This window comes from Brassica napus, chromosome A7 (assembly GCF_020379485.1).
Source record: "Brassica napus cultivar Da-Ae chromosome A7, Da-Ae, whole genome shotgun sequence".
NCBI classification, from domain to species: domain Eukaryota; kingdom Viridiplantae; phylum Streptophyta; class Magnoliopsida; order Brassicales; family Brassicaceae; genus Brassica; species Brassica napus.
The window spans coordinates 267,288-279,563 of NC_063440.1; the positions used below are offsets into that span (position 1 = coordinate 267,288).

Sequence of the window (12,276 nt, forward strand, 5' to 3'; positions counted from 1 at the left end):
ACCAATCTTATGTTTTCAGAACTTTTGAGTACAGTAAACTAAACACAAGCAGTGTGCTAAAAATTTAACATGGTGTAAATTTGGATATAACCCAAATTGAAAGGAGTAAATCAATTTCAAAACTTTTTAATTTTGATATTTGTCTTTTATATATTTCTTTTTTGATTTTAGTTTGATTGCATTACTCATAAATAAAAGAAGTTGGAAACTTTTATAAAACTTATAAAATATGCTTTTGCATTTTTGTTCCTGTTGTATATGTGTTTGACAATATACAATAACCACTAATTTAAGAATGATCGATAGATCATATATATAACCTAATAACCATCCACACTTTATTATGTTCATCATAAATTGTAGATTTGTAGACGTATAATCCCATATCTTCATGTAGAAGTAAAACATGCAAACCTGAGAGAGGAACGTGCAGTAACGCGCTAAACGGTGCTTATTACGCGGAAGGTGGTGAAGCATTAATTATTTAAACCGTGAAGACGAGCCCGAGGTCGCACATGCTCTTTGCCCACCACCACCACCACTACTTTTTTGCCTTTGGAAATTGTGTATTTTTACAAATAAAGGAGTATGTATATTTTTTTCATATACATTAAATTACTAAGCTCGAGGTCGCCACATACTTACATTGGAAGCAATGACTCGATAATAATGGAAAAGAAGGTGATGAGATAATAACAACAGTCGAGTGAAACAAACTCCATCCTACCTAATGAGTTCCATAGTTTGGGCTGGACTTACCAGGAGGAGTAAAAAAAGCGTGTTGGGCCAGGCCCAGATAAAGGCATTATTTTTACCCTCGATGCTTTTTAATTCACCTACGAGTCAATCTAGACCTACCTATTGTTGATCCAGTCGGTTGAGAGAGAGATTGAGGAAGGAGTTGTCACCTCACCTCACTCAATTTCGGCTCTCAAGCCCTTTCATTTACTAGCTCCAAATTTCTGAAAATCTGGTGACCTCCTTAAATGCCTTGTGGGTCTCGATTTCATTCGGAAAAATAGGGTGATGGGTTCGGGAAATCACGAAGTTGTGGATGTTAGTTCAGACGAGGAGGAGGAGGTGGATACGCGTGTCGACGAAGACTTCGATTGGCTTAACGATCTGTCTTCGGACAGCACCGATGTAGTCGAGGTGCTCTCTGAGATGAAAGGCAGCGTTGATTCTCTGTATCGCAAGCCTAAAGCTTTGGAGGACGATGACGACGATTGTGTGATTCTGGATGGTGATCCCGACAAGACAACCAAGACTGATACTGATGATAAATTAGCCAAGGATGATGATGATGACGACGATGAGGTGCTTGTAGTGGGTCAAAAGGGTGAGGTATTGAATTCGAATCCCACCTCTATTTCTTGCTTCTCTTTCGTCCTAAAAGACAGAGTCTTGTTAACGATTCTCTACAGATTAGTTCTTGCGGTAACTATTGTCTCGATGGTCTTGTGTGAAAATTTGTGTTCCTTTTCTGTTAATCTGTTTGGGATTCAATGATTGAGAATCTTCACGCTTTGAATTTTTTTGAAGCCATTTGTTTCTGGACCTGTCTTGGGGTATTGGAATGCTCTTGTTTAGCCTATCAGACTTGGTTGAACTCTTTTGTGTTAACTGCATATTAATCATTCTACTGTTTTTTTTGTTGTTGTTGTTGTGTTCCATCTTTATGCAGGTGTGTGTTCTATACTAATATCAAAAGCCATAATCATTTGTTTTGTAGATAGCCTGTAGAGACTTCCCTCATCCCAGACATTCCTGTGCTAAGTACTTTTTCAACTCAACATCACATGAGAAATACTGCGACATGGTAACCATCTCAAAGTTTCTCTTATTCTCCACTGAGCTTTCTTTCCCCGGCTAATCCTCTTTTTTTTTTTGCTTTGAAGTGTCACTGTTATGTCTGTGACATCCCTGCTCCATGTGCATACTGGTGTATCGCTGTCTCCAGCATAGACCATTGTCATGCTAATGACAAAGAAAAGATCTGGAGGAATCAACGAGAGTTCTTCAGGACAGGAACTATGCCCACCGAACCGTCTCCAAAACCCCTACCAGCTTCACCAACTGTGACCCGCCAGATTCCACCGTCTCCTATTCCAAATATCATCAGGCTGTCCCAAAACCCTTTGCCAGGGAGCATGATCGGGATCCGGCCTTGCTCATCATCCAGCCGTGTTGCTGCGAACCTCTCAAACGTCAGCGCCAGGCAGAGAAGTCCACACAATCATGGGTTGCAGTCATTGATCGGTGGTCGCAGCAACATCATCCGAAAGGATAGAAGTTCTTATAGTGGTGCTAACTTGAGGTCCCGGATGGCCTCGTCAGGAACTCGGTATAGTGGTAACAGCGTCAGGGTGGGTCTACATACCAATGGTAAAGTCTCACAATCCACCCACCATATCCCTTCCGTAGTGGCACCACCAACCATAACCGCAGAAATGTACGCTCAACAACAACAACAACGCAGTCGTCAACTCAATGTCCCTGATTATCGTGCAGCGGTGACCGGGTCTCAGAGCAATCTTTACACTCAACATTCAGTCCAGAGCAAAAGTGTCGGTCAGTTTCAGGCAAATGCAGGTCTGTTCGCGCCACCTGAACCTCCTCTTACCACTGGTGGTTTGCAAGCACAGACAGTTCAACAGCAACCACCGGGAAGCAATGATAACAACGTCTTGCAGACCAAACTGTCGGAAGTTGAGAGCTGGCTTATGGACAGCTCTAACCAAGTCGGCCTGGTTAGCCCGTTGCCTGAACCGGTAGGTGAAGACAATGTCAGTCCGTTGACATTCGATTTTGAGAACTTCTTGAATGACTGAAACAGTACTATAGTTTTGTAAAAGAAGCTTAGAGGATTGTATGAATTGTAGAGGGAGCTTAGATTACTTGAATCATTATTGTGTATATAAATTTATTAGCTGTTATTATTTTAACTGTGTCACAAAGAAGATGTCTGGCCAGGTAGAAATTGTGCAAGAGAGGACGACGGCTGAGGTGTTGAGTTCATAGATGAGGTTCCCCTCTCGAATAGAATAGAGGTTAAATTGGATTTGGTTTTGGTCGGTTTAATCGGTTTCGTACAAAATTTAAGTTTCGGTTACAATCAATAAACCGGATTGGCAAAATTCAAGTAAGGCCCATGGATCAATAATGAGCCCATTAAAGGTCGGAGTGGGAAACGCCCAAAAAAGAAACGGTTTTGTGGATGTGACGGTGGCAAACGGCCACGAGTTTTGTCGTTTCGAGGAGCATAGAGAACACGCGCGTGAGAGAGCGCGTTTGTGTGTTGCTAATCGCTTTTTTTTTTTTTTTGTTTTGTTGAGCCTTTCTCCGAAAGCAGTCTCACTACGGCAACACACTACCCTACGCCCCCCTTCTCCCCACCATCCAGCATTAAAGTCTCTCTCCCTCTCTCTCTCTTCGCTTCGAAATTACTTTACTCTCTCTCTCTCTCTCTCTCTGATACCTTCGCCGGAGAAGCTCGCTCTCGTTCGTTCTCTCTTTCACAAACCTAGTTCTCAACGTTCGACTCTGCTTCCCACTGTGTGTAGTAGATCTCCACCCGCATTTCGTGGATCTGTGAAAATCGCGTTAAACCTCTCTGGAACCTAGGGTTTTGTGTTGGGGGAAGAAATCAATGTCTGTGAAGCTTTGAGGAAGTTTATGGTTAGTCGTCTCTGGCTTCGTTTTGGTTCTTCGGAGGTAAAGATGCGGAACGTTAGGTGTTTCCGCCGCTGACGAATAGTGGTTTCAGAGTATCTATAAAAGATGCGGAACTATGCGATGCTTGTGCTGCTACTTCTCCTCCTTCATTCTCTCGCCTCCTTTCCCGTCTGCTTTGGTATGAACTAGTTTAGTATACAGCCCATCTTTTTCCCCTTTCAACAGAATTTAGGAAGCGATTGAGAAAGGATAGCTAAGTTTTTTTTCTTGCTCTTGACAGCTCAAGATGAGCTATATTTAGATATATTTTAGGAGCTACCTTTATTATTACTGTATGTATAAACTAAGCAAAAGGTTTCATTAAGTTTTGAATCTTGTGATTGTGAAGCGTAATACTGACGATTACTTCACACCTTTTCTGCCTTATTTGCCACCACTCACTCAGATAGATAGACCTTACTTTCTCTCTTCTGAGTATCTCTTGAAAACATTCTCTTGCCAAACAATGTATGTAGTATTTAACGTAGGCTTGACTGACATGTATTATATATAGAAATACAATTGAATGTGGATGACTTATCAGCTCCCTCTATCACTTGCAGCTAGGCTCTTTCCTATGAGCTTTCCGTTTACCCGGTCAAAATCTCATCAAATGCATTTCTTTCATCCTCATCTTTATCCTCCTGCATCTTCACCAGGTCAGCAAGGGAATCCCTTTTTAGCCACGTAGTTGGACAAGTGTTCTAGTGCAATTACTCAATGTTTTTTTTCTTTCTATTTTCAGCTTTTTCCCCCAACCCAAGTCACATTCCAACACCAAGACACATCGCTCATCATCACCAGCATCGTCGTTGGCATTTAAGACCCAACGTTACTGCAGCTCCACCTCCCTCAAATGGTAATCATTTTGCTACTTGTTTATTGCTTTGACTTCAATCGATAGATAAATAAGTACTAATTACTCCATTATGTGTGTTTCTTCTATCTTTTCTTTTTGATAGATTGTCAGCAGACATGCGTGGAGCCTCTTACTTCAACTCCCTTTGGTTCACCTTGTGGTTGTGTCTTCCCCATGAAAGTTCAGCTTCTTCTAAGTGTCGCTCCTTTTTCTATTTTCCCCGTGACCAGCGAGTTAGAAATTGAGGTTGCTGCTGGAACATACTTGGAACAAAGCCAAGTGAAAATTATGGGTGCCAGTGCCGACAGTGAAAACCAAGGAAAAACTGTGGTGGATTTTAACCTTGTTCCACTTGGGGAAAAATTCGACAATACTACGGCCACCCTTATCTATCAAAGGTTCCGGCACAAGAAAGTGCCTCTAAATGAGTCTGTTTTTGGTGTTTATGAGGTTACACACATAAGTTATCCAGGTGAACTGATTTCCTTTGTAATCTACCTTTTCTTTTGTTTTCCATTCTGTTTGAACTTATCAACTTCGGCTTCAGGTATTCCTTCTTCTTCACCATATGGAGACATTGTGGAGGGTGTTCCAACTGCAAGTACTGATGGGCTTCCAGTCACTGCAAACGTTGCCAACAAAAGCCAGGGAATAGGTTTCAGAACGATTGCAATCATTGTCTTGTCAGGTTTCGTGCTCACTCTTATTTTGGCTGGAGCTATATTTATAGTCAGGAAATGGAATAAAGTTGGGAAGTCATCGACTGCTGTCGGTCCTGGATTGCCTCCATCGATGAACAAAAGGCTTGGTAAATTTCTCCCTCTTGACTTTGTAATAGCTACTTGCTCTTGTAGCTTTATACGACAGGGTGAACTACCTGCATGAATCTGTTTCTGAATGTTTGCACACCTTGCAGGTGCTAGATCTATGTTTTCCAGTAGCGCCAGAAGCTCGGGATCAGATTCATTGATGTCGTCGATGGCTACATGTGCTTTATCCGTGAAGACCTTTACACTTTCCGAGCTCCATAAGGCAACTGATAAATTCAGTGCCAAGAGGGTTTTGGGAGAGGGAGGGTTTGGTCGTGTTTATCATGGCAGCATGGAAGATGGAACCGAGATTGCAGTTAAACTGCTAACTAGGGACAATCAGAATCGAGACCGTGAATTTATTGCAGAAGTTGAAATGCTAAGCCGTTTGCACCACCGCAATCTTGTGAAGCTGATTGGAATATGCATTGAAGGCCGTACACGTTGCTTGATATACGAGCTCGTCCACAATGGAAGTGTTGAGTCCCACTTACACGGTGACATTCTCTATCCTCTGCACTTTTTAGTAACCATATTTCCCAACTACATCTGTCACTTGTCGTTGTATCACCTTTTAAAGCCTGGTTTTCCTGGTGTTTAAAAAACAGAAGGAACGCTTGACTGGGATGCACGGTTGAAGATTGCACTCGGAGCAGCGAGAGGACTGGCCTATCTCCATGAGGATTCGAATCCCCGAGTAATCCACAGGGATTTCAAGGCCAGCAATGTTCTCTTAGAAGATGACTTTACACCAAAGGTCTCAGACTTTGGACTGGCCAGAGAAGCAACCGAAGGAAGTGAACATATTTCCACTCGTGTCATGGGGACCTTTGGGTATAGCTTCTTGCTACTTGTCTTGCTGTGGATACCTGATCTCGTGCTTATTTGATGTATACAGATACTCTGATTAAGCTTGAGCTTACATTGGTTATAATTGCAGGTATGTGGCCCCTGAGTATGCAATGACAGGGCATCTCCTTGTGAAAAGCGATGTCTATAGTTACGGTGTGGTTCTACTCGAGCTTCTCACCGGAAGAAAACCGGTAGACATGTCTCAACCTTCAGGAGAAGAAAACCTTGTGACGTGGGCGAGACCTTTACTAGCAAACAGAGAGGGGCTGGAGCAACTGGTGGACCCCAGATTGGCTGGAACCTACGACTTTGATGACATGGCGAAAGTGGCTGCGATAGCCTCCATGTGCGTCCACCAAGAGGTCTCACACAGACCGTTCATGGGTGAAGTGGTGCAGGCACTGAAACTTATATACAACGATGCAGATGAGACCTGTGGGGACTATTGCAGCCAGAAGGAGTCATCAGTACCGGAATCTGCAGGCGATCTGGCTTTCTCGGATAGCAGCTGGTGGAACTTGACACCTCGGTTAAGGTATGGTCAAGCGTCTACGTTTATAACCATGGATTATAGCTCAGGACCGCTTGAGGAGATGGAGAACCGGCCTCACTCTGTCTCTAGCATTCCTAGAGAAGGAGGCCTGTATCTACCAAACAGGTCAGGTCCGTTAAGGCCAGTTCGAACTAGAAGAAACTTTTTCAGATTGAGAGGAAGCATGAGCGAACATGGTGGACCATCATCATCTAGACATCTCTGGTCCGGGAATGGCGACTGGTTCTAAGAAACCTGAAATGTACAGTGAAAAAAAGGGCTCACAACTCTTGAGCTGCTTGGTTAGGTTTGGTCTAATCCAGTTTGGTTCGGTTCATCAGGCTGGGTAAAGACATTCCGGTTAGAAGTTTCTTTTTTTGTTTTTTCACTTTTCACATCTTAAGCAAATAGATTTAATTGTTTGTTTTTGCAAGGATGCAAAAGCAACAGCACAGAGAGGTTGGTTTGTTTTGTATGTTGAAGGACGTCTGTATCTATTTCTCTATTTTCTTCTTCCCCTACAAAAACATCTTCTTATTGTTTTTTTAGTGAAGTTAGTGTAAGCCTTTTTTTGTTTTTATTAACATTTGAAAGTTTAATTTTAGTTTATATGGATTTTGTTGTGTATTTTGATCAAAGAACAGATGCCAAGCCTTGCTCAGTATCCTCGCTCCTTATCTTCTTCAACTTTTTGTTCGAGTCAACATTATTATCTGGCTTGACAAAGCTGCTATGCCATCCTTGTTTCTTCCTGTCATAATTGGAAGTTTCTCACTTTCTCCATCCGCTTCTTCCAAATATGTGTATCTCTTTTGTATGGGCGATCGGTGTGTCTAATCGGGTTCGGATTCGGGTTTCGTTTTTGGGATCACAGTCTTTAGCCAAATCCCTTTCTTATTATTTGAGGAGATTTTTTGAAAGCAACTTTGACTTGATGTGTTATTAACTACATTGTCATTACTTATGTGGCAACATCAAAATTATTCACATACACTATATAATTGAAAATCATTTTCTCACTAAACTAATTACAGATATTGTCATTATCCATTAAGATGTAGCCTAACATAATATTACTTACGTGGGACTCGATATATATGATATTGTATATACACCATATATACATGCTAGAGCGCTGCCCAATAATTTAACCCAACGCAATAACAAACATGATTCGGTTCAATATTATTCTTTTTCGTTATCAAGATCAGAGACATTGAACTCTACTGTAACCTCTTTACATTCGGTTAACACTTTTTAGTGGAAAAAAATATATAAATAGCAGAACACATAATATTTTTTTTGTTTAATATATCAGTATATGACTTATAAGTAGGCTTACTATTAGCAATGAACTGCATATTAATATGTGGACGAATATATATATATGAAGTTCACCCAAATTAAATACACTAACTGCATATAAGTGTTAGCCTAAGTTATGAGGACGAATGTATATTTTTGTGGACGAATGTATATTTGACGTTCACCCAAATTAAATACACTAACTGCATATAAGTGTCAGCTTAGATTATGTGGACGAATGTATATTTTTGTGGACGAATGTATATTTGACGTTCACCCAAATTAAATACACTAACTGCATATAAGTGTCAGCCAATGTTTTGAAACCCGACCCAGACCCGCGGTTGAACCGGTAAACCCGGTGACCCAGAAAAAATCTGGTTTGGGTTTTATGAAAAACCCAATATTTAAAAACCCACAAAAACCCGCAAAAACCCACTAAAACTCGGAACCCGATACCGGTTGAACCACCGGTTGAACCAATAAATAACTTTTACATCATTTTTTTAGTTTTTAGATTATGTTTTATATTCTAAATTTCCAATTAAGAAGTTAGATGTTGGCAAAAAAAAACTTAGGTTTTCCCTTTTCAGTTTTATATTTGTGATTTTTAGATTTTGATAAAAATTTCACTATGTCACTTGAAAAAAATGAAGTCAACAATGGTAGAGAGAACTATTAGTTGATGTGATTTGGTATTAGTTTATTTCTGATATTGACAATTTATTACAATGATCTTTTATTTTTAGTTTATTTTGAATTTGAAGTTTACTTTATTATTTGCATTAGATATTTAAATATTTGTGAATTTTATATCTTGACTTTTTTAGATGTCATAACTCTTACTTTGTTACAGAAAAATTTAAATAATCTAAACTACTTTTTGATATTTTGTATGTCAAATGAAAATAAAAATATGAAAATTAAAGTTAAGAATTTTCTAAATACTTTTTAAACATAAAATATATACATATTCAAACAATTATTTTATGTTTTAAAAATATTTAAAAAATATTAAACTTTAGTTTTTATATATTTATTTTCATAGCTAATATATTATTATATAATAAAATTAATTAATTTATTAACCCGCGGTTCACCCGCGGTCGACCCAGTAACCCAGCGATCCGGCAAGACATCCGGTTCAGCGTCCGGGTCGAGTTTAAAAACATTGGTGTCAGCTTAGGTTATGTGGACGAATGTATATTTTTGTGGACGAATATATATTAATATGTGGACAAATGCATATTAATATGTGGACAAATGTATATTTTTGTTTGATATATTTGCTTTTTTTATTTGGGTGGATCCAAACTTTTATCTAAACGCATATCCATACTATTAAAGCAGGATCCTATTGTCCTTTTTACCTTAATTTACATTTTTCTTTACTAACATTGCATGTTTCATTAAGGACAATCAAGTAATATTAATAACACATCTATATTGGTATCAGAGCTTAAGGCTCCTGATTAATCAGTTATATCTTATCCTTAGACATCTTGCATATCGTTTTTGTGTTCATCCATTTGCATTATAAATCAAAAAAAAAATTGTTCTTGATTATTCATTCTAGGACATTGCTAGATCATTTTCGGGGGTTTGAAAGAGTTGTCAATCTGTTTGTCTGATTGATCGACCAGCTTCCCATATTTGGAGGTCGATTAGCATTGAATCTGATTGGTAATTGTTTAAATCACTTAGATTGATTAGTTTTGCATTTAAGTTGATTGTTTTGATTAGTATTGCATTTAGTTCAGATTGTCATTCATATTCATTTAAAAATAATAATAATCAATCTCATATTTGAATTTCATTTACTTTAGAATTTTCATTTTTTATTGATTTGATTTTAATTTCAAAACTTAAAAAAAAAATTCAACTTTCCTTTTTAATTTAGATTCAAATTTCATTTTTCATTAAAATTTTTTTTTCAATCTATTTTCAAATTTGATTGCATTTAGTTTTCTACTTTCCTTTTTTTTCTTGATTGATATGATTTTCAATTTTAAACTTTTGTAAAAAAATATTCCAACTTTCCTTTTCAATTAATTCGAATTTTCTTCCATATTAAAAAAAAACAAAAATGAATCATTTGCTTTTCTTTGATTGATTGTTTCTTTTCTTATTTGTCTAAATCTTCTCATCCTTCTTTCTTTACTTCATTTCAATTTCCTTTTGCACTTGATCTTTTTTGTTCTTTCTTAACTACAGGAGAGACATGGTAGACCTCAATGCTACTGGAGTTCAAAACCAAGCTGACATCAATGCTCAGCTGCTCAGCTGCTAGCTGCCCAAGCCCAACTCACGGCCGCTATGACTGCTATGACCGAGCAGCTGGCTTGACTGGAACGAGGGAACCGTCCCAATGGTCCGCGTCCTAGAGGGATAAACCATCCTTATCTGGAGGATCCACAGCTTCATTCCGACGAGGACAGTTCTGATTTTGAACCGCCCGATCGAGAAGAGCCTCGACCTGTCCAAGCCGGACGAGAAGGTCGACGCGAGCATCGGACCAAGGAGATGTGATCCCAATCAGGAGGAGGCGCCGTGATGAAGAAGTTCCATGGCAAGGAGGGAAAGACCTCAAGCTGAACCCACTGAACTTTTCTGGAAAGGTCAATCCGGAAGCCTATGTTGAGTGTGAAAGGCGTACAAAGTACATCCTTGAGTACTACAACTATTCCGAAGCCAAGATCAAGGTCCGGGTCGACCAGAAGAGAAAGGAGGTGTTGTTCGAACCAGGCGATTTGGTGTGGCTGCACATGCGACATGAGCGGTTCCCAGAAGAGAGGAAGTCCAAACTGTCGCCACGAGGGGGTCCTTGAGAAGATCAATGACAATGCTTACAAGCTTGAGCTTCCAGGTGAGTTTAAAATTTCTCCAGTGTTCAATGTATCTGATTTGTTCCCTTTTCTTGCAGATGATGGTGTTCTGAGGCCAGAACCTTTTCAAGAGGGAGGGAATGATGAGGCCATCCAAATAGAGGTTTCCATAGTTAGGCGTGGTCCAACTACACGAAGTGGAGCCAAGGCCATAAGATAATGTTTCTCCAAAGCCGTCCAACCGATCCTAGATCAAGATGGACAAACCGGCCAGAACCAATTGCTGATTATGGAAAAAGAACTTCATTTTTATTATTAGAAATAGAAATCTGAACATGTTTTAACATCACAACAACAAGGGGTTAAATAGAAAATAAAACATTAAAAGTGAACAATTGCATCCCTTTATTGCATCTCTTCAATGCATCTTTTCAATAAAGAGTTGTGTTATTACGAATGAAGAGTTGTGTCTATTTCTCTTTAGAACTCTTAAATAAAAATAATAAACTAAAAATCATAACCCTTGACACATGCACCCCTTGGTTACACTCAATTACAACCAACGCTTCCTCTTAATTGTGTTTCTATCTAACTCCAAACTCTTTGTATTTTGCTTCAACCCCTTCATTCTTCTTGCTTTGTACTTAATTGAATTTCCATATGCATCCCTCTTGATACGATATATCCACTTCCAATTGTTGCTACTTTTCTTCTCGAGCTTTTCTACAAGTTTCCATTTTGTGTTTGTATATATCATCTTTAATTCATCACTTATAGCATTTCTCCATACCTTGATGTCAAATGCTTTATCATGTGATTTCAGTTGATTTGTAATGCTAAAACAACTTTAATGTACTTGAACCGAATCTTCACACTGCACCATTTGTGCCATTTGTGGTTTATTTTTTGTTGATATCTTCTTGTAAATTTAGATGCATCCTCTTCTGGAAGTGTCACGTCTCTTGACATCTCCACCTTTTCATTTTGTAAAATCATCTCTTCTTCATGAGTGATTTTTTCACTTACTGCAGAATAATTCTACTTTACTGGAAAACATTTTTGAACCATTTGTTTTTCTATAATCTTTTTTCCCTTAGGATCTGAGATTATGCATTGCTTGTTTACGAACAAAACATGATATCCACGAGATATCATTTGCAAAAATCTATGAAAACTTTTTTGCTAATCCATGAACTAGAAAGACATCCTTCATCACTCTTTTTCCTTTGTTAGTCATGATACTGATATTTCCTTTCCCGGTTGTCAATGCGACTTCTCCATTTCAAACTTTGATTGGAACTTTAATGCTTCTATCTAGTCTTGTGAAGTTGTTCACTTCCTTCGTCAAATGGTTTGTGCAGCCACTATCCACTAACCAAA

The 12,276-nt window shown here is 38.9% G+C and overlaps 2 protein-coding genes across 2 annotated transcripts; both read left to right on the plus strand.

The window, feature by feature from the left end:
* The first annotated feature begins 608 nt into the window (after nucleotides 1–608).
* LOC106357572 (CREB-regulated transcription coactivator 1) lies at nucleotides 609–2,939 on the plus strand. Its single transcript, XM_013797255.3, has 3 exons — nucleotides 609–1,344; nucleotides 1,733–1,819; nucleotides 1,899–2,939. The coding sequence occupies exons 1-3, from the start codon at nucleotides 1,027–1,029 to the stop codon at nucleotides 2,829–2,831; spliced, it is 1,338 nt and encodes a 445-aa protein (XP_013652709.1). The 5' UTR covers nucleotides 609–1,026; the 3' UTR covers nucleotides 2,832–2,939.
* A 426-nt stretch (nucleotides 2,940–3,365) lies between these two features.
* LOC106357574 (receptor-like serine/threonine-protein kinase ALE2) lies at nucleotides 3,366–7,393 on the plus strand. The gene is made up of 8 exons (XM_013797256.3): nucleotides 3,366–3,853; nucleotides 4,278–4,373; nucleotides 4,460–4,573; nucleotides 4,677–5,045; nucleotides 5,121–5,381; nucleotides 5,490–5,879; nucleotides 5,991–6,216; nucleotides 6,323–7,393. The coding sequence occupies exons 1-8, from the start codon at nucleotides 3,781–3,783 to the stop codon at nucleotides 7,014–7,016; spliced, it is 2,223 nt and encodes a 740-aa protein (XP_013652710.2). The 5' UTR covers nucleotides 3,366–3,780; the 3' UTR covers nucleotides 7,017–7,393.
* The last annotated feature ends 4,883 nt before the right edge of the window (nucleotides 7,394–12,276 follow it).